Consider the following 13,117-nt stretch of genomic DNA (forward strand, 5'->3'; position numbering starts at 1 on the left):
ATGTCATGTGCATTGAAAAGCATTACAAACCTTCAGTCAAAGCCCCTATTTCAAGCTCTTTTGTTAAAGCTCTTATTTTAATGACAATAGTTTTGGCTTTAAAGGTAGCGCTTTTAGCACCACCTAATAGCCAAAACAAAAAAAACAAAAAAACCTGGGGAAATGAGCCAGGGGCAAAGCATTGCAGAACGGAAAGGAGCTTTAGAAATGGTATACTCACTGTCTGGGTAGTATCAAGGGCCCCCAAGCTTTTCTTCACAAGTGCACAATGTATACAATAGTTTCACAGTGTAACCTACACAACTGTAGCACTTGTCCCTGGAGCTCTGAAATGTGTTCATTCTCGTCCTATTTATGCGCTTTCCTGTGCATCTCCTTTTACATTTTTCACACCGCAGATGCCACAGCCACATAATTGTCATCATGTATAATCAGAGACCACTCTCTCCTCTTGATGCTATGACCACCTCCGCACCCCTGGTCTAATCAGTTTCAGCACTGTTATTAGGCACATCGGGCAAAGCAAGTTCAGCAACAGCAAAGCTTGATGGCATTAAAGACCTTGGTGCAGTCACTCAGATCAGCTACCTGTTACACACACCAGTACATAATGTGTTCTATGACTCTTCTGCTGCTCATAAGTGGTATGTTGACAGCCTCACATGATGGGATACCACCATCATATGCACAAGTACTGCCATCACATGTCCAGGCGCTGCCTTCATATGACTAGGACAGTGATCATATGCCAGCTATATCCTCATGTGCGAGGTCCAGCCTCATCAGCCCAGATACATTGTCAATCATGCTCAGCAACCTGTGCTAGCTCCAAGTTAAGAAGGCCAGCCCAGAGATGAGCAAAGAAAGTCATTCTGGTTACACCTGTGCTGAAGGACGACTATAAGACACGTGGTATCCAAGGCCCTAGATACGTTTGTGCAAATGACGTTTAGATGGTGTGGGCACACTACCATACTGTGACTGCTTCGGCTGTGGGACAGTTGTTGGCCTGCTTTCCAGCTGTGCCCAGCTGTATGTTGAAAACCAGGTAAAATGTTACCCCGTGCTCCCCCTCTGTCAGTAAAGAATCATTCTTCTTCCATGACCTGGGGACTCTGTCACATTCACAAACAAAGTATGCCACCCGAAACACTTATATAGAAGTTGGTGACACACATTTACTTCACTCTTGCAGCACACCTCAACTCGCTCATCTTCTATTCCATGCCATCACAAGTTGCTAAGGGGGCCAGTATGGGACAATGGCTTTCGATGAGAAAGGCAAGGGGGAGTCCCTGGGCCATGAGCTAGTGTTTAGAGAGTGTACTGGGGAGTTGCTGTCCTCAGGGTGTGAGGGTGTGGAAGGGGCATGCGTTCAGCTCACCAGTCTAAGGCAAGGGTCTAGTGGACACATGAAACCATGATCTGAAATTTATCTACACCCATCCATGTTGACCCATGCTGTGCAACAGCGCATAAAGTAAATGACTTGCATGGGAGATAACAGGTTAACATGACACATAGTCTTGATGGCTGACATTCTGGAAAACACATTTGTGCTTGCTTATTATTTGACATTGTAGATAATTTCCCTAAACTTAATGGAACCTTTTTTGTTTTGTTTTCCAGGGTCGCCCAGAGCTGACACCGACTGCGATTGCTGCAGGGAAGCTTCTGGCTCAGCGCTTGTTTAACAAGTCCACTGAAAAAATGGAGTACGATAATGTAAGTGTACACTTATCTTCATATGTTTGTGTATTTTACAGAGTTGATTACAGCGACTCTTTTAATGTTGAGTTGGACCCATAGGAAGAGCAGTTTTTCAGAGGCGTATAACTTTGGCCCAGTTCACTACCTTTCCCAATACCAATATAAAGCTCACACCAATGTCTAGGGAATGTTTTATGACATTGGATCCAGAGAGAAGGCAGCGGGAAGGAGGGGTTTTATAGTTGGAACTCCAAAACTGAGTTTCTAATGCAAATTCTGATAGGAAAATGTTTGCTCTCGTCTACAGCAAAAACTGGTGGATGTTGTGATGAAGTCCGTTGCATAGTTCTTTGGACCGCCAAGAGGATAAATGCCCTCAAGCTAGTGGTCATTGGACTCTGGGGGGGTATGTGGTCCTATCACAGAGCAGTCGACCATCACTGTGCTCCAATGTCAAACAGTCTTGATGGCCTTGATCTTGGATCTTGGGACAGTCTTGGTAGGCTTGGGAAAGCCCAGATCCGCAGTAAAACTGTGTCGGATAGTGTTAATAATTCCTTTCCCCATCCGAAAGAGTCGGAAGTGCTCCCTGGGAGGACCCAAAACTCCTGCATAGGATAAAAGGCACTTTGCTTGTATCCTAGTCTGTTGTCCCTTGTAGTGATGCTTTGCCATCTGCTTCCCTTAAAAGGTAGTTTCCCCTATGACTTATAAAAGGCTCTGTTGCTAGGTCCACGTTTAATAAATACCTGTATAATAATAATAAAACGTTTGTCCTGATACTGTTGCCCTACAACTGGCCGTTTTAGGGAAGTCATTACAAAGCCCTAACAACACGCTCCATTAGCTCTAGAGACTCGCACCTGATGCAATGTTGTACGTCTACGGGTATCCCACTACGGGTTTACCCTCATGTACTATAAAGCTACCAATTCATTGTTCTTCGGCAGAGCCTTCTTTCGCTGGTAATACAATGCTTTAATTTCCTCATGAATCAACACACTGTAAATTCAGAGAAGTTGGAATGCTTGCCACACGTTTCTCCAGCATACAAAATCAAATGCTTGGGGAACCATAGGGTAGGGTCTGTATAGGCAACACCGGAGAGGCGTTGGGATAGGAAAGTGCAATCCAATGGCAATGGGGTTAGGATTGGTTTCTGCTTTTGTGAGACCTGGTCTCACTTTGGACAAAGAAGGATGGACCAAGCAGTCCTCTGGCCTCTCCACATTATTGGCTTGCCCTCTTTTAGTCCAGCGCTTCTCCAGTGTTGACCATTCTTCTTTGTCCAAAGTGAGACGAGTTCATCCAAAAGCAGAAGCCAATCCCAACCCAATCCCAGTTTTCAGACACAGCTGCACACCCTCACTGAAAGCCCAAACCAGGGAGAACAGTATAAAGAGGCCTCCGTCAGTGAATGTGGATTGAAGGATCGAAGTTGGTGGCGGCTGGAGAGGTGGAGGAGGTTGGAGAGATGGCAAAAGCAGTGGGTAGGGTGATGTGGTGAAGAGATTGAAGAAGGAGATGGTTAGCCCAGGGGTGCGGGAGGTGGTCATATCATCAAGAGGAGAGAATGGTAGTCCAGAAGAGGGATAGGACTATGGAGACAGAAAGCAAGGGTAACATTGGGTGGAGAAGGTGGCGGAGTGCTGGAGGAGAGGTCATATCCGGTGTAGACAGCTATATTGAGGAGGTGAAGGAGGGAATGTCAGAGGTGATTTTAGTACAGGTAAGTAGTGGTGGCAACTTAGTGTCAAACGCAGCACAGAGCAGGCGCTAGTGCGTTTTGGGGTGCATCAGTGAGATGAGGGTGGTAATGTGAAGGTGATATGGTCAGGAGAGGCAGGCACTTGGAAGTAGTATCAGGATCTGAAGACAGTGCAGAGGCTGCAGTGCCATCCAAAGAAGAGTTGCGAACATCAGAAAGTGAGGAGAAGAGCAGTCCTGTAGTCATACAGGAAGGGAAGGTTCCTGTGGGCCAGGTCTGCCCAAGGCCCACAGGAACCTTGGGTGGAGGATTAAGAGTTGGTCATGGAGGTTATGATACGTTCAGAGAGGTAGGAAGAAGGAAGAGGAACCAAGGCCTCCGCAGGCTACTCTCACCGACCCATCTGCTGGCAAGAATATGGGGCAGAATTAGTCTCGAGGCATGGGACCCTGGAAAGCTTGCAGCTAATATACGCGAAGAAGGACTTCAAAACTCTACAGTCTTAAAAAGCCAGGGAACTGAGAGGGGTGCTGGAACACCTTTTGGCAAATGCAAGGATGAGAAGGGACATTCTGAGAGGCTGAAGAGCCCGAAAGGCTGTGGCTGACCGGGAAGGACGTTGTTGGACCTTACAGGAGCCGAGATGCCAATTGACATAGTAACTATCTTGACTGAACACATTTATGAACCAAATTTGCAAACCCAAAGGCCATTATTATGACAGTGTGCAGCGAATTCATATTTGCAGACCCATGCCCAATCCATCTGTTTTAGTGAGGTGAGCCATATTGTCTGGATGAAAAACAACCAGTCTGGTTGGTTTGAGGGCTGGGAGCATTTTCTAAACTGCCACCATTTTGGCCTGTGGATTTGTTGCAGGGTCCTGCAGATCACGCTCTGTGAATACAGTGAACAAGGGCATATTGCCACCTTCTTGGGATCGTCCCCCATGCCCCCATCCCTAGGGGGACCAAGGGGAATGGACAAAGTAACCAAAAAAATAAACCAGTTATTTTCCACTTTTTAGCCATATTCTTCACCTCTCTTGGGCCAACCTAATCTTTCATAGGGTAGGTGGAAGGGTCCCAGATGCTTTAACCCAATCAAACTAGCATGCCTGGCTTGAGCTTGCAGACTAGTTCTTGCCATTCGGGGTGCCCTGACAAACATCATGGCCGTTGGCCGCAGTAGCATGGAGTTTTGGGGTGCTCAGGGGCACCACTGATCATGGATGTAGGTGACGCCTAGGAGCCACTGATGAGTTTCACTGGGTTGTGTTAGCCCATCCACTGACCATGGCCACTCTGTGTGGGCATTGCCAAAAGTCATTAGGCACATTGGGTATCTAGGAGAGGGGCTGAGGCGATAACCCAGGTAAACTAACTGCTGGGCATTCTAGCTATCCATGCCAAGTCAGAATATGGGTTGTGTAGAAGATGCTGAGGAATGGCCAAATGCTATTTCCCAAGCAAAGTGTCCACTGGGCATGGCAGTATGACATGCCCAGTTGGCTTATTGGGGTCTCAGTCTATAACCATGCCCAATTTATGCAGTGGCAGACTTGGAGATGCCAGGGGCATGTTAGAAAGCAATGAAACAGGCAAAGTGTGTCAATAGCCATGGCCACAGGCAATTTCCACTAGGCACTGTAAGTATATTTGCATATATCATTAAATAAATGAACAATTCAGTGAATAAACTTTGGTTAAAGAAAGTTTATAGTCACAACACAAAAACTGCTTAGATGATCTTCACTCCTACACCTGCTATATTTCCTGGGTTTTGTTTTGGAAAATTGGATCATCTTATCTCTGTCTTAACTAAAGGTCTATTTACTGAATTTAAAGGGTTTTTCCATATCTTCTTATGGGACCGTTGCCACTCTGTGTTGCACCAATTTCGAATAACGATGGCCCTTGTCTATATCCCGTTGTTTAGTAATTAACCAGTGGCCTCTTTCCTGTAAGAGGATTCAATTCAACACTACAGCTAAGTCAATGCCTAGTCTGGGATACTGAATGGAAACCCTTATTGATATATCTTTATGTCCAGTTCATAAGTTCTGGATGACTACCCCTATATAACACCCTTCTCTTAGAATCCCCCTGATCCCATTGAGCCAAGAAGTAGTTCTGTTTTGCAAGTTTAAAAGGTTTATTTGAGAAATAAAACAAAATATAGATACCACGCTTTTATAATAAATTAATAATCGATATCGCCCTTATAAATATAATGTTAATCAACAATGGGTAATCTGACACTAGCACACTTCTTTATAATCAATGAGGAGTTAGTATAGGATGGATAAAGTAGCAAGAATACTTTTATGATTTCAAGGGAAAAGCAATGGGGAATAAAATGCAGTACAGAAATACTTGATATGATTTTAGCAAAAGATAAGATAATCACTTTTTCTCTGGCAATTCACCCCCCTCCCCTATGCAATGTAAGAAATGGAAGGAGATGGAAAGAGGAGCACACAGTTCTCAGGAATGCAATCAAATACAATACGAAATTCAGTTCTCCCCCAGCAAGCTTAGAGAAAACCGGTATGAGTTTTAAAACACAGGCCCAAGTGCTTTGAATGTAGTGGCAATGAAGTGAGAAATATGCTGAAAATGCTTTTAATTCCCTTTAGGAGGTTCAGCGTGAGTGAGAGATACTTGGGATGAGCTCAGGCTCACTTTAGCAATGATTCAGGGATGGCTATTAAGAGGCAAACAAATTTATAGCAGAGGAAAGCAAAAAGCTGCTATCTTTTTACAGGTAAAGAAATCAGGCCAAATCGCAAATCGCGGCAAAATTCGCAAGTGTGTGAATCGTGATTACGGCAACAGTATAAGGAGAGTCTAAGCTTTCAGAGGAAAGTTAAATTTCGTTCCTAGCCCAAACGGTTCTAGAGATACGGACGATTAAATAAAGGTAGTTTTTCGGATTTAAAGTAAACTCAAAATGACAGGTGACAGCTTGCAGCTTCAGAATTGACAGGTGACAGTTGTGCAGCTTTACAAATGACAGATGACACGATTTCTAGGGGGCTGTTCTACTTAGGTTAAAATAGTTTGGATTAGATTATTTTAACTAAGAGATTGGTTCTGCACAGTTCTGCTAGGTACTCGCAATATAAATTTGAAATAGGCCTCGCCACGGATCTGGTCAGGTTTTGGAGTGGACTCCGGTTCTGGTCTCGGCACTTCACAGTGATCTGGGTCAGCTCTCTGGTTCTGCTCACAGCGGTCTGGGTCACTCTGGATCTCTGATCTGGTCTCTGGCAATTGTTCTTGGCAAATGAATTCAAACAGCTCGCCCGGCTGTGGAATAGTTCGCAAATGATTTTAAGGTTGCTGAGGCCTGCTGAGTTCTCAGTTTGTGGGTTTAGGCCCTTGCTTTAAGTTCTGAAGTAAAGTTCTGGTCTTTGGAGATTGATGGATTTGAAGTCTGGATCTCTGGATGTGATGTAGTCGGTCAGCATGCTCCGCAGCAAATGGAATTGAATCTCTCTACTTGTCCCAGCAGTCTCTTTTTATGTGTTTTGGAAAGTGGGTGTGTGCGTTGGTCATAACTAAACCTGCCCCTCTCACTTGTCATTGGCCCAATTCTCCCCTCTCACATGATTGGGGAAGGAAATGTTAGTCAGAGTGATGCTGTAGGTTTTATGGTCAGAGGAACCTCCCCTTGTCAGATTGCACACAAATCTATTTCTGACCCAAATACATATTTATCTATGCACCATTTTTCTAATATTATAGGTCCAGTTTACATATTTTCTGTAGCACCAAACCATCTGATCCCTGTCTTTGTACGATGTCGTGTCCACTGATGACAGAATTCTCCCCTTTTCATCCAGATAACGACCTCTAAACCTTTCCAGATTTTACACAAATGTGCACCAGGGATATGGGTTACAGATGATAAAGTGTCAGATTTTTAACATGCATACATTTGGAGTGAGAACCTATTTTCCACTAGCAACCCCCCAGAATACACCACTGGGTCCTAACGCCCCTTAAAATGTTCACAGAAAAATCACAAAAATAATGATATTACTTATATAATTCTGACAAGTCCGCACTATGAGTTATCTATCTTTTTATAATTATGCTCTGGTCAAAAAAGGGGTGTGGCTTCCCACATCACAGGGTGGAATAACTGGTTTATCCACTTCCCCCAAGCTCAGCTGCTAGCAGAGGCACTGCCCCTCCCAGTTTCCCCTAAGAGGAAGCCACTTTTACGACGCCCTCAATATAACATTTTCCTGAGTCCAGGACAGGCCTTTGTTCAGCTCCCTGTAGTCCCCAGCTGCTCCACCCCTAATCTAATCAGAGAGGTGACAACTCCTTTTGGCAAGGGGAGTGGCTGAGCAGGTTTCAACTCCTGTCGGGGTTAGTTGTCAGGCAGAATCCAGTTTCATTAAGCCAGGTTTCAGCTAAATGTCACTTTTTGTTCCCAGTTTAAATCACTTACAATTTTACATATACAATAAATAATTACTTCCTTCAAGTCATTTCAGAATATAGTTTTACATTGTATCCACCTCTTAGCAAGTCTTTCCTTGGTCTGGTTTTGTTTCATTTGTTCAGTTTTACACAAAAGTCTGGTGGTTTTAAAATGCCGGCTTTCTGATAGTGGTGAGTACTGGTAATGCAACCATTTTTGGGATTAAGAAAATGAATTCCACACAGTTCTGAGTTGCTTTTTTGCAATCAGCATTGCAATTCCCAATGGTTTCAGGCTACTGTGTGTGTAGCCCAATGGTGGTTTTAGGCAGTGCCCTCCTGTGCTCACAACATAGGCAAAAATGGGTGGCAGCCTATTCTTCATGCATTTCCCTGTGCATTTTCTGGGAAGTTCTGGCCATCATGATGTTTTCAATGCCAGTAAGGCACAGTTTTTGTGGTAGGGCTCGGATGCATGGGTAAAAATATCCCACAAGCCCCCCCTCTTGCGATGGCCATTCTGTCCTTTCGCTGATGGAACTCGCAAGATCTGGGATGTTCGCCTCCTCTTCTTCCAATTCCATGGATGGCACAGTTCAGCATCTTTTCCTCCCTCTAGTCGATCAATCAGTTCTCCTTGCTGGTCCTGATGGGAGGATTGGGCGGTACCCTGGGCCCCTCGGGTCTCTGCTCCCGGTCCCCGGTCGTCGTCCTTGGTCAGTATCCATGGTTTCATCTCTCCTAGGATGATAAAGCAAAGCGGCAATCAATACACATTCCTAGACATTTTTCCACCACTATTAATGGTGTGGCAAACATGTACATTTTATACATCCAAATGCATTTTGCAGTCTGATTTTAAAAACAATATATAACAGGGCACATTTGCATTACGTTACTATATTTTTGATATGTGGAATATTTTAGAGTTTTAACTGACTTACTTTGGAACGGCCCCCTCTGGTATTGCAGAGGACTCCTCCAGTTGTTGCAGAGTGTGTCTGGGATGGCAACACTTTAGCTGATTTATATGGACCCACTTGTCTTCCCCCTCTGCCAAACCGCCTTTGGGGATGCAGATCTTGTAGGCCACAGGGGAGATTTTGTCTATAATTTCAAACGGTCCCTTCCATGTAGGCAAGAATTTTCGCTGTTTGACCTGGTTCCTTTGGAAATTGTATAGATAGACCCGGTCCCCCACAGTATATTCCTTCCTGGTGATCCTCAGGTCGTAGTGAGTTTTCATGCTATCAGCTGATCTTTCTAGATTCCGCTGAGCATAGGCAAAAGCATGTTGAAGGTGTTTCCTTAAATTCTCCACATACTCATGAGTTGTGGAGGCATTTACCAGTGTCTGCTCATGGGTCATGTAGAGCAAATGCTGGGGAAGCACCATCTTGCGCCCCGTCATCAACTCAAATGGTGACATTTTAGTTGCCGATGAAGGGGTAGATCGGATGGCCATTAGGACTAGAGGTAATCAGATATCCCAACTTGGCCCAGAATCTGCCACAAACTTTTTTAAGATGCTCACAATGGTTCGGTTATATCTCTCCACTGCTCCAGAAGGAGCTGGCCTGTAAGCAATGTGTAGCTTCCTTTTAACCCCTAGTATCTCCCACATCTTTGTCATTACTTCACTGGTAAAGTGGCTACCTCTGTCTGACTCAATCCTTTGAGGTAGACCAAAACGGGAAAAGATGTGGTTAATCATCAGGGCAGCTGCTGTTTCTGCCTTGCAGTTTGGCGCCGGGAGACATTCCACCCACTTGGTAAACAAGCATGTAATGGTCAGCATGTACTTGTTTCCTCTAGACGAGCGAATAACAGGGCCTACAAAGTCGATTTGCAAATCTGACCATGGAGGTGCCATCCCCCTCTTTTGGAGAGGCGCACGGTGTGTGAGGGATGATGGCTGAAATTGTGCACACACAAGACACCCCTTCAAGTATTGGTCGAGGTCCTGCCCCATGTGTGGCTAGTATGCAACCTCTATTAAGATTTCCAGTGTTGTGTGAAACCCCCTATGACCTGCGGTGGCCGCATCATGGGTGTGACTTAACATCAGGCTTCGGAATGAGGTAGGAACCACCCACTGATCATGGCCAGCTTGGGATTTCCTTACCAACAAACCGTCTTGGATTCGGAACATTTTTGGACATGTCAACACTCTTAGGTCCTCTTTCCCAATGTAATCGGTATCCGTCAGGGGAAAGTTCTCAGGGTCCTCAATGTGTTGGTAAAACTTACCAATTATTGGATCCCCCTTCTGAGCTGTAATTAAATCAGCATCAGGGGTCTCCTTACTCCATTGTGCAGTTGAAAGATCATTGTGAGCATTTGTCTGGGACCTAGAGATAGCAGTGAACTGGATTTCCCCCAACAGGGACTCTATTTCTATTAGATCCCCTTGCATGGCCCCGGTTTTGGCCAGCTGATCAGCTAAGTCATTTCCAGTTTGGTCTGGTCCCTCTACTTTGGAATGACCCTTGATCTTTTTCCAGTAGATGGCCATCCCATTCGAGGTGACCAGATCATCAATGTTTTGGATTAACTTACCATGTTTCAGGGGTTTGTTATTAGCACATAACATGCCTCTGGTTTTCCAATTAACCAGGTGCTCCACGAACCCGTTCCGTACATAATCCGAATCTGTTATTATGACCAGTTCGTGGAGTTGATGCTGGACAGCAGTGAGGATGGCCTTATGCACAGCCATCAATTCTGCCACCTGACTACTTCGGGGACCAATTTTGTATCCATCGGAGGGTTCTGGGAACTCCTTCACCCATGCATTCCCTACGCCAGCCACCAGTTCTTTCTCCCCGTCGTTGTCAACATGGTAAGAGCATCCATCCACATAGACAGTGGGCATTCCCTCACGCTTGTCTTCTTCAAAGACTTTGTGCGGGGAATTAAGGTATGCCTCCATGTTGTCCTTGATTTTTAGACTTTCGTCCTCGAGACAGTTTTCTCTGGCACAATCATGCAATTCAGCCAGACCTTGCGCAAGGGGTCTCTTCTTGTTTTGGCCATATCTGACCTCCACAGGAAAGCCTTGCATTGACAGAATCCAAGAAGTAATTTGGGAATTACTCACGTTTCCGGCCCAGATTCTGTCACTTTGGAGATATTGCAGAGGCTGGTGTGGAGTCTCCACTATGATGTGTTCCCCTTGGATAAACGGGCGGTAATTCTTCAATGCCCACACCGTTGCCAGGAGTGCCTTCTCACAATCGTTGAATTTTTCCTCCACAGAGGATAAAGTTTTGCTCGCATAGGAGATTACTTTATTGACCTTGTCATGCTTTTGGTATAATACTGCCGTCAAGCACGTATTAGAGAACCCCGTCTCCAGGAAGAACTCCTTGTTTCTGACAGGGTAAGCTAGGCAAGGCGCTTGTGAGAGGCATCTTTTGAGTTGTCTTACCGCCTCGGATTGTTCTGGACCCCATTCCCACTTGACCCCCCCTTCAAGAGATGAATCAGGGGTCTAGTGATCTCAGCATAGCCTTCAATGAACTTTCTGCTGTAATTAGTCAGTCCAAGGAGGCTCCTTATTTCCCGCAGAGTTGTGGGGTTTTTCAGTTTCTGGAGTGCTTCCACTTTCTTTTCTTGGGGACAGAGACCCTGAGGAGTAATCTCATGCCCTAAGAAATTAACACGGGTTCTACACCACTGTGCTTTCTGAAAGGAAAGTTTTGCTCCGGCGGCCCTCAACTGTGTCAGAACATAACGGATCTCCGCTATGTTTTCCTCCACAGATGAACTTTTGTTGAGGACATCATCTACATAAGCCAGGTTACCCCTTGCACCCAGGTCGGGCATGGCCTTATGTAGGAAAATGTTGAATTCATTGCCGGAGTTGAGGTATCCGAAGGGAGTCCGGGCCCATGTGTACTGCTGGCCCCCAAAGGTAAAAGCCAGTTTGTACTGGTCCTCCCTACTGACAGGCACGGTCCAGTATCCATTGGTCAGGTCTATTGCTGTGAATACCTGTGACCCCTGAATCTGGGCCAGCCCTTGGTCAATGTAGGGCAGAGGCCATCGGGACGTATGGACCCGTTTGTTGAGCTCCCTTAGGTCGGCGCAGAGTCTCCACTGGCCGTTTGGCTTCAATATTCCCAGCAACGAATTATTGAAAGTGCTGTAGACTGGACGGATTATTCCCCAGGACTCTAGGTTCTTAATTATTTCAGTAAGGGACTCCATGGATGCGGGAGGCAAGCGATATTGCTTCACAAACACTGGAGTCATTCCAGGGTCCGTGGGAATTGTTGTGGTGTGGATGTCGGTGCGACCACAGTCATATGAGTCTACCGCAAAGAGATCTTGGAAATCCAAGAAAACTTGTTTCAACTTTTGCTTCTGTTCCAGAGTCACACAGGCATCAGCTAGGTTGACTCCCTCTTCCACCATCTGCCTGAAGCCTGGAAAGACTTCTGGTTTGGCTATCTCAGCGGCCTCCTCCAGCTGGGTGGAGAAGTCCCTGGTCAGAGTGCTGATTTGGACTGGAGGCTTCAGGTGGGAAAGGCAGCCCTCATGGACCTGGAAAATCACCTCATCCCTCCTGAAGTCACAAGTCACATCTTCCTTACCGTAAGGGCAAGAAGTGTACACCAGGATGTTCCCCCCCATGCCTGGTGAAGATCCTGTCTGGTGTTGTTTTGTCATCACTGTCACTGTCAAAACAGTCCTTGGGGATTGGTCCTAACAGTTCATTTCCTAGATCAATGGAGAAATGTCGGTCATCAACCGCCATTCCAATAATGGTGTCTGCGGCTAGAGTAATACTCTTTAAGTCGCTGTTATCCAACTCTATTGGAATGGTGTCATGTTCTCTGTTGACTAATGTTGGGGGTAAACCCAACCCTTGCTGTTGGAGAGAAGCATTTAGATGTATATAAGCATCAGGGTTTTGCAATTTTTGTCCTCTTTTAACTTTCACTTCCAGGGAGAATTGTCGGGTCCTTTCACGGATGGTGAATTCCTCTTTAATCTGAATTTCAACTGCATAAGGTAGCAATTGAGCTGACCTAAAAGCTTTTTCTGGATCATCAAAGCCCATGGGATTATCCGCTAATCGGGACCAAGCTTTGAAGTTTATTAGGTCCAAACTAATGGCAAAGCGATTGTGAATGTCACTGCCTAAGTAAAAGGCGGCAGTGACGTCTCGCACGACCCAACAATTATGGACTATGCTCTTGTTGCCAATGGAGATTTTGAGCATACACCTGCTTGGCAGGAGATGTTTGGAATTAGG

The 13,117-nt window shown here is 45.5% G+C and overlaps 1 protein-coding gene across 1 annotated transcript in view; it reads left to right on the top strand.

Moving 5' to 3' along the window:
* The window catches only part of TXNRD2 (thioredoxin reductase 2), a 1,379,521-nt gene that overhangs the window by 1,159,474 nt on the left and 206,930 nt on the right, over positions 1-13,117 (top strand). Inside the window, exon 13 of the mRNA XM_069620040.1 lies at positions 1,630-1,725. Coding sequence (XP_069476141.1) covers positions 1,630-1,725 — 96 coding nt within the window. The remainder of the gene's footprint in view (positions 1-1,629; positions 1,726-13,117) is intronic.

This window comes from Ambystoma mexicanum, chromosome 10 (genome assembly GCF_040938575.1).
Source record: "Ambystoma mexicanum isolate Mex_15411 chromosome 10, UKY_AmexF1_1, whole genome shotgun sequence".
NCBI classification, from domain to species: Eukaryota; Metazoa; Chordata; class Amphibia; order Caudata; family Ambystomatidae; genus Ambystoma; species Ambystoma mexicanum.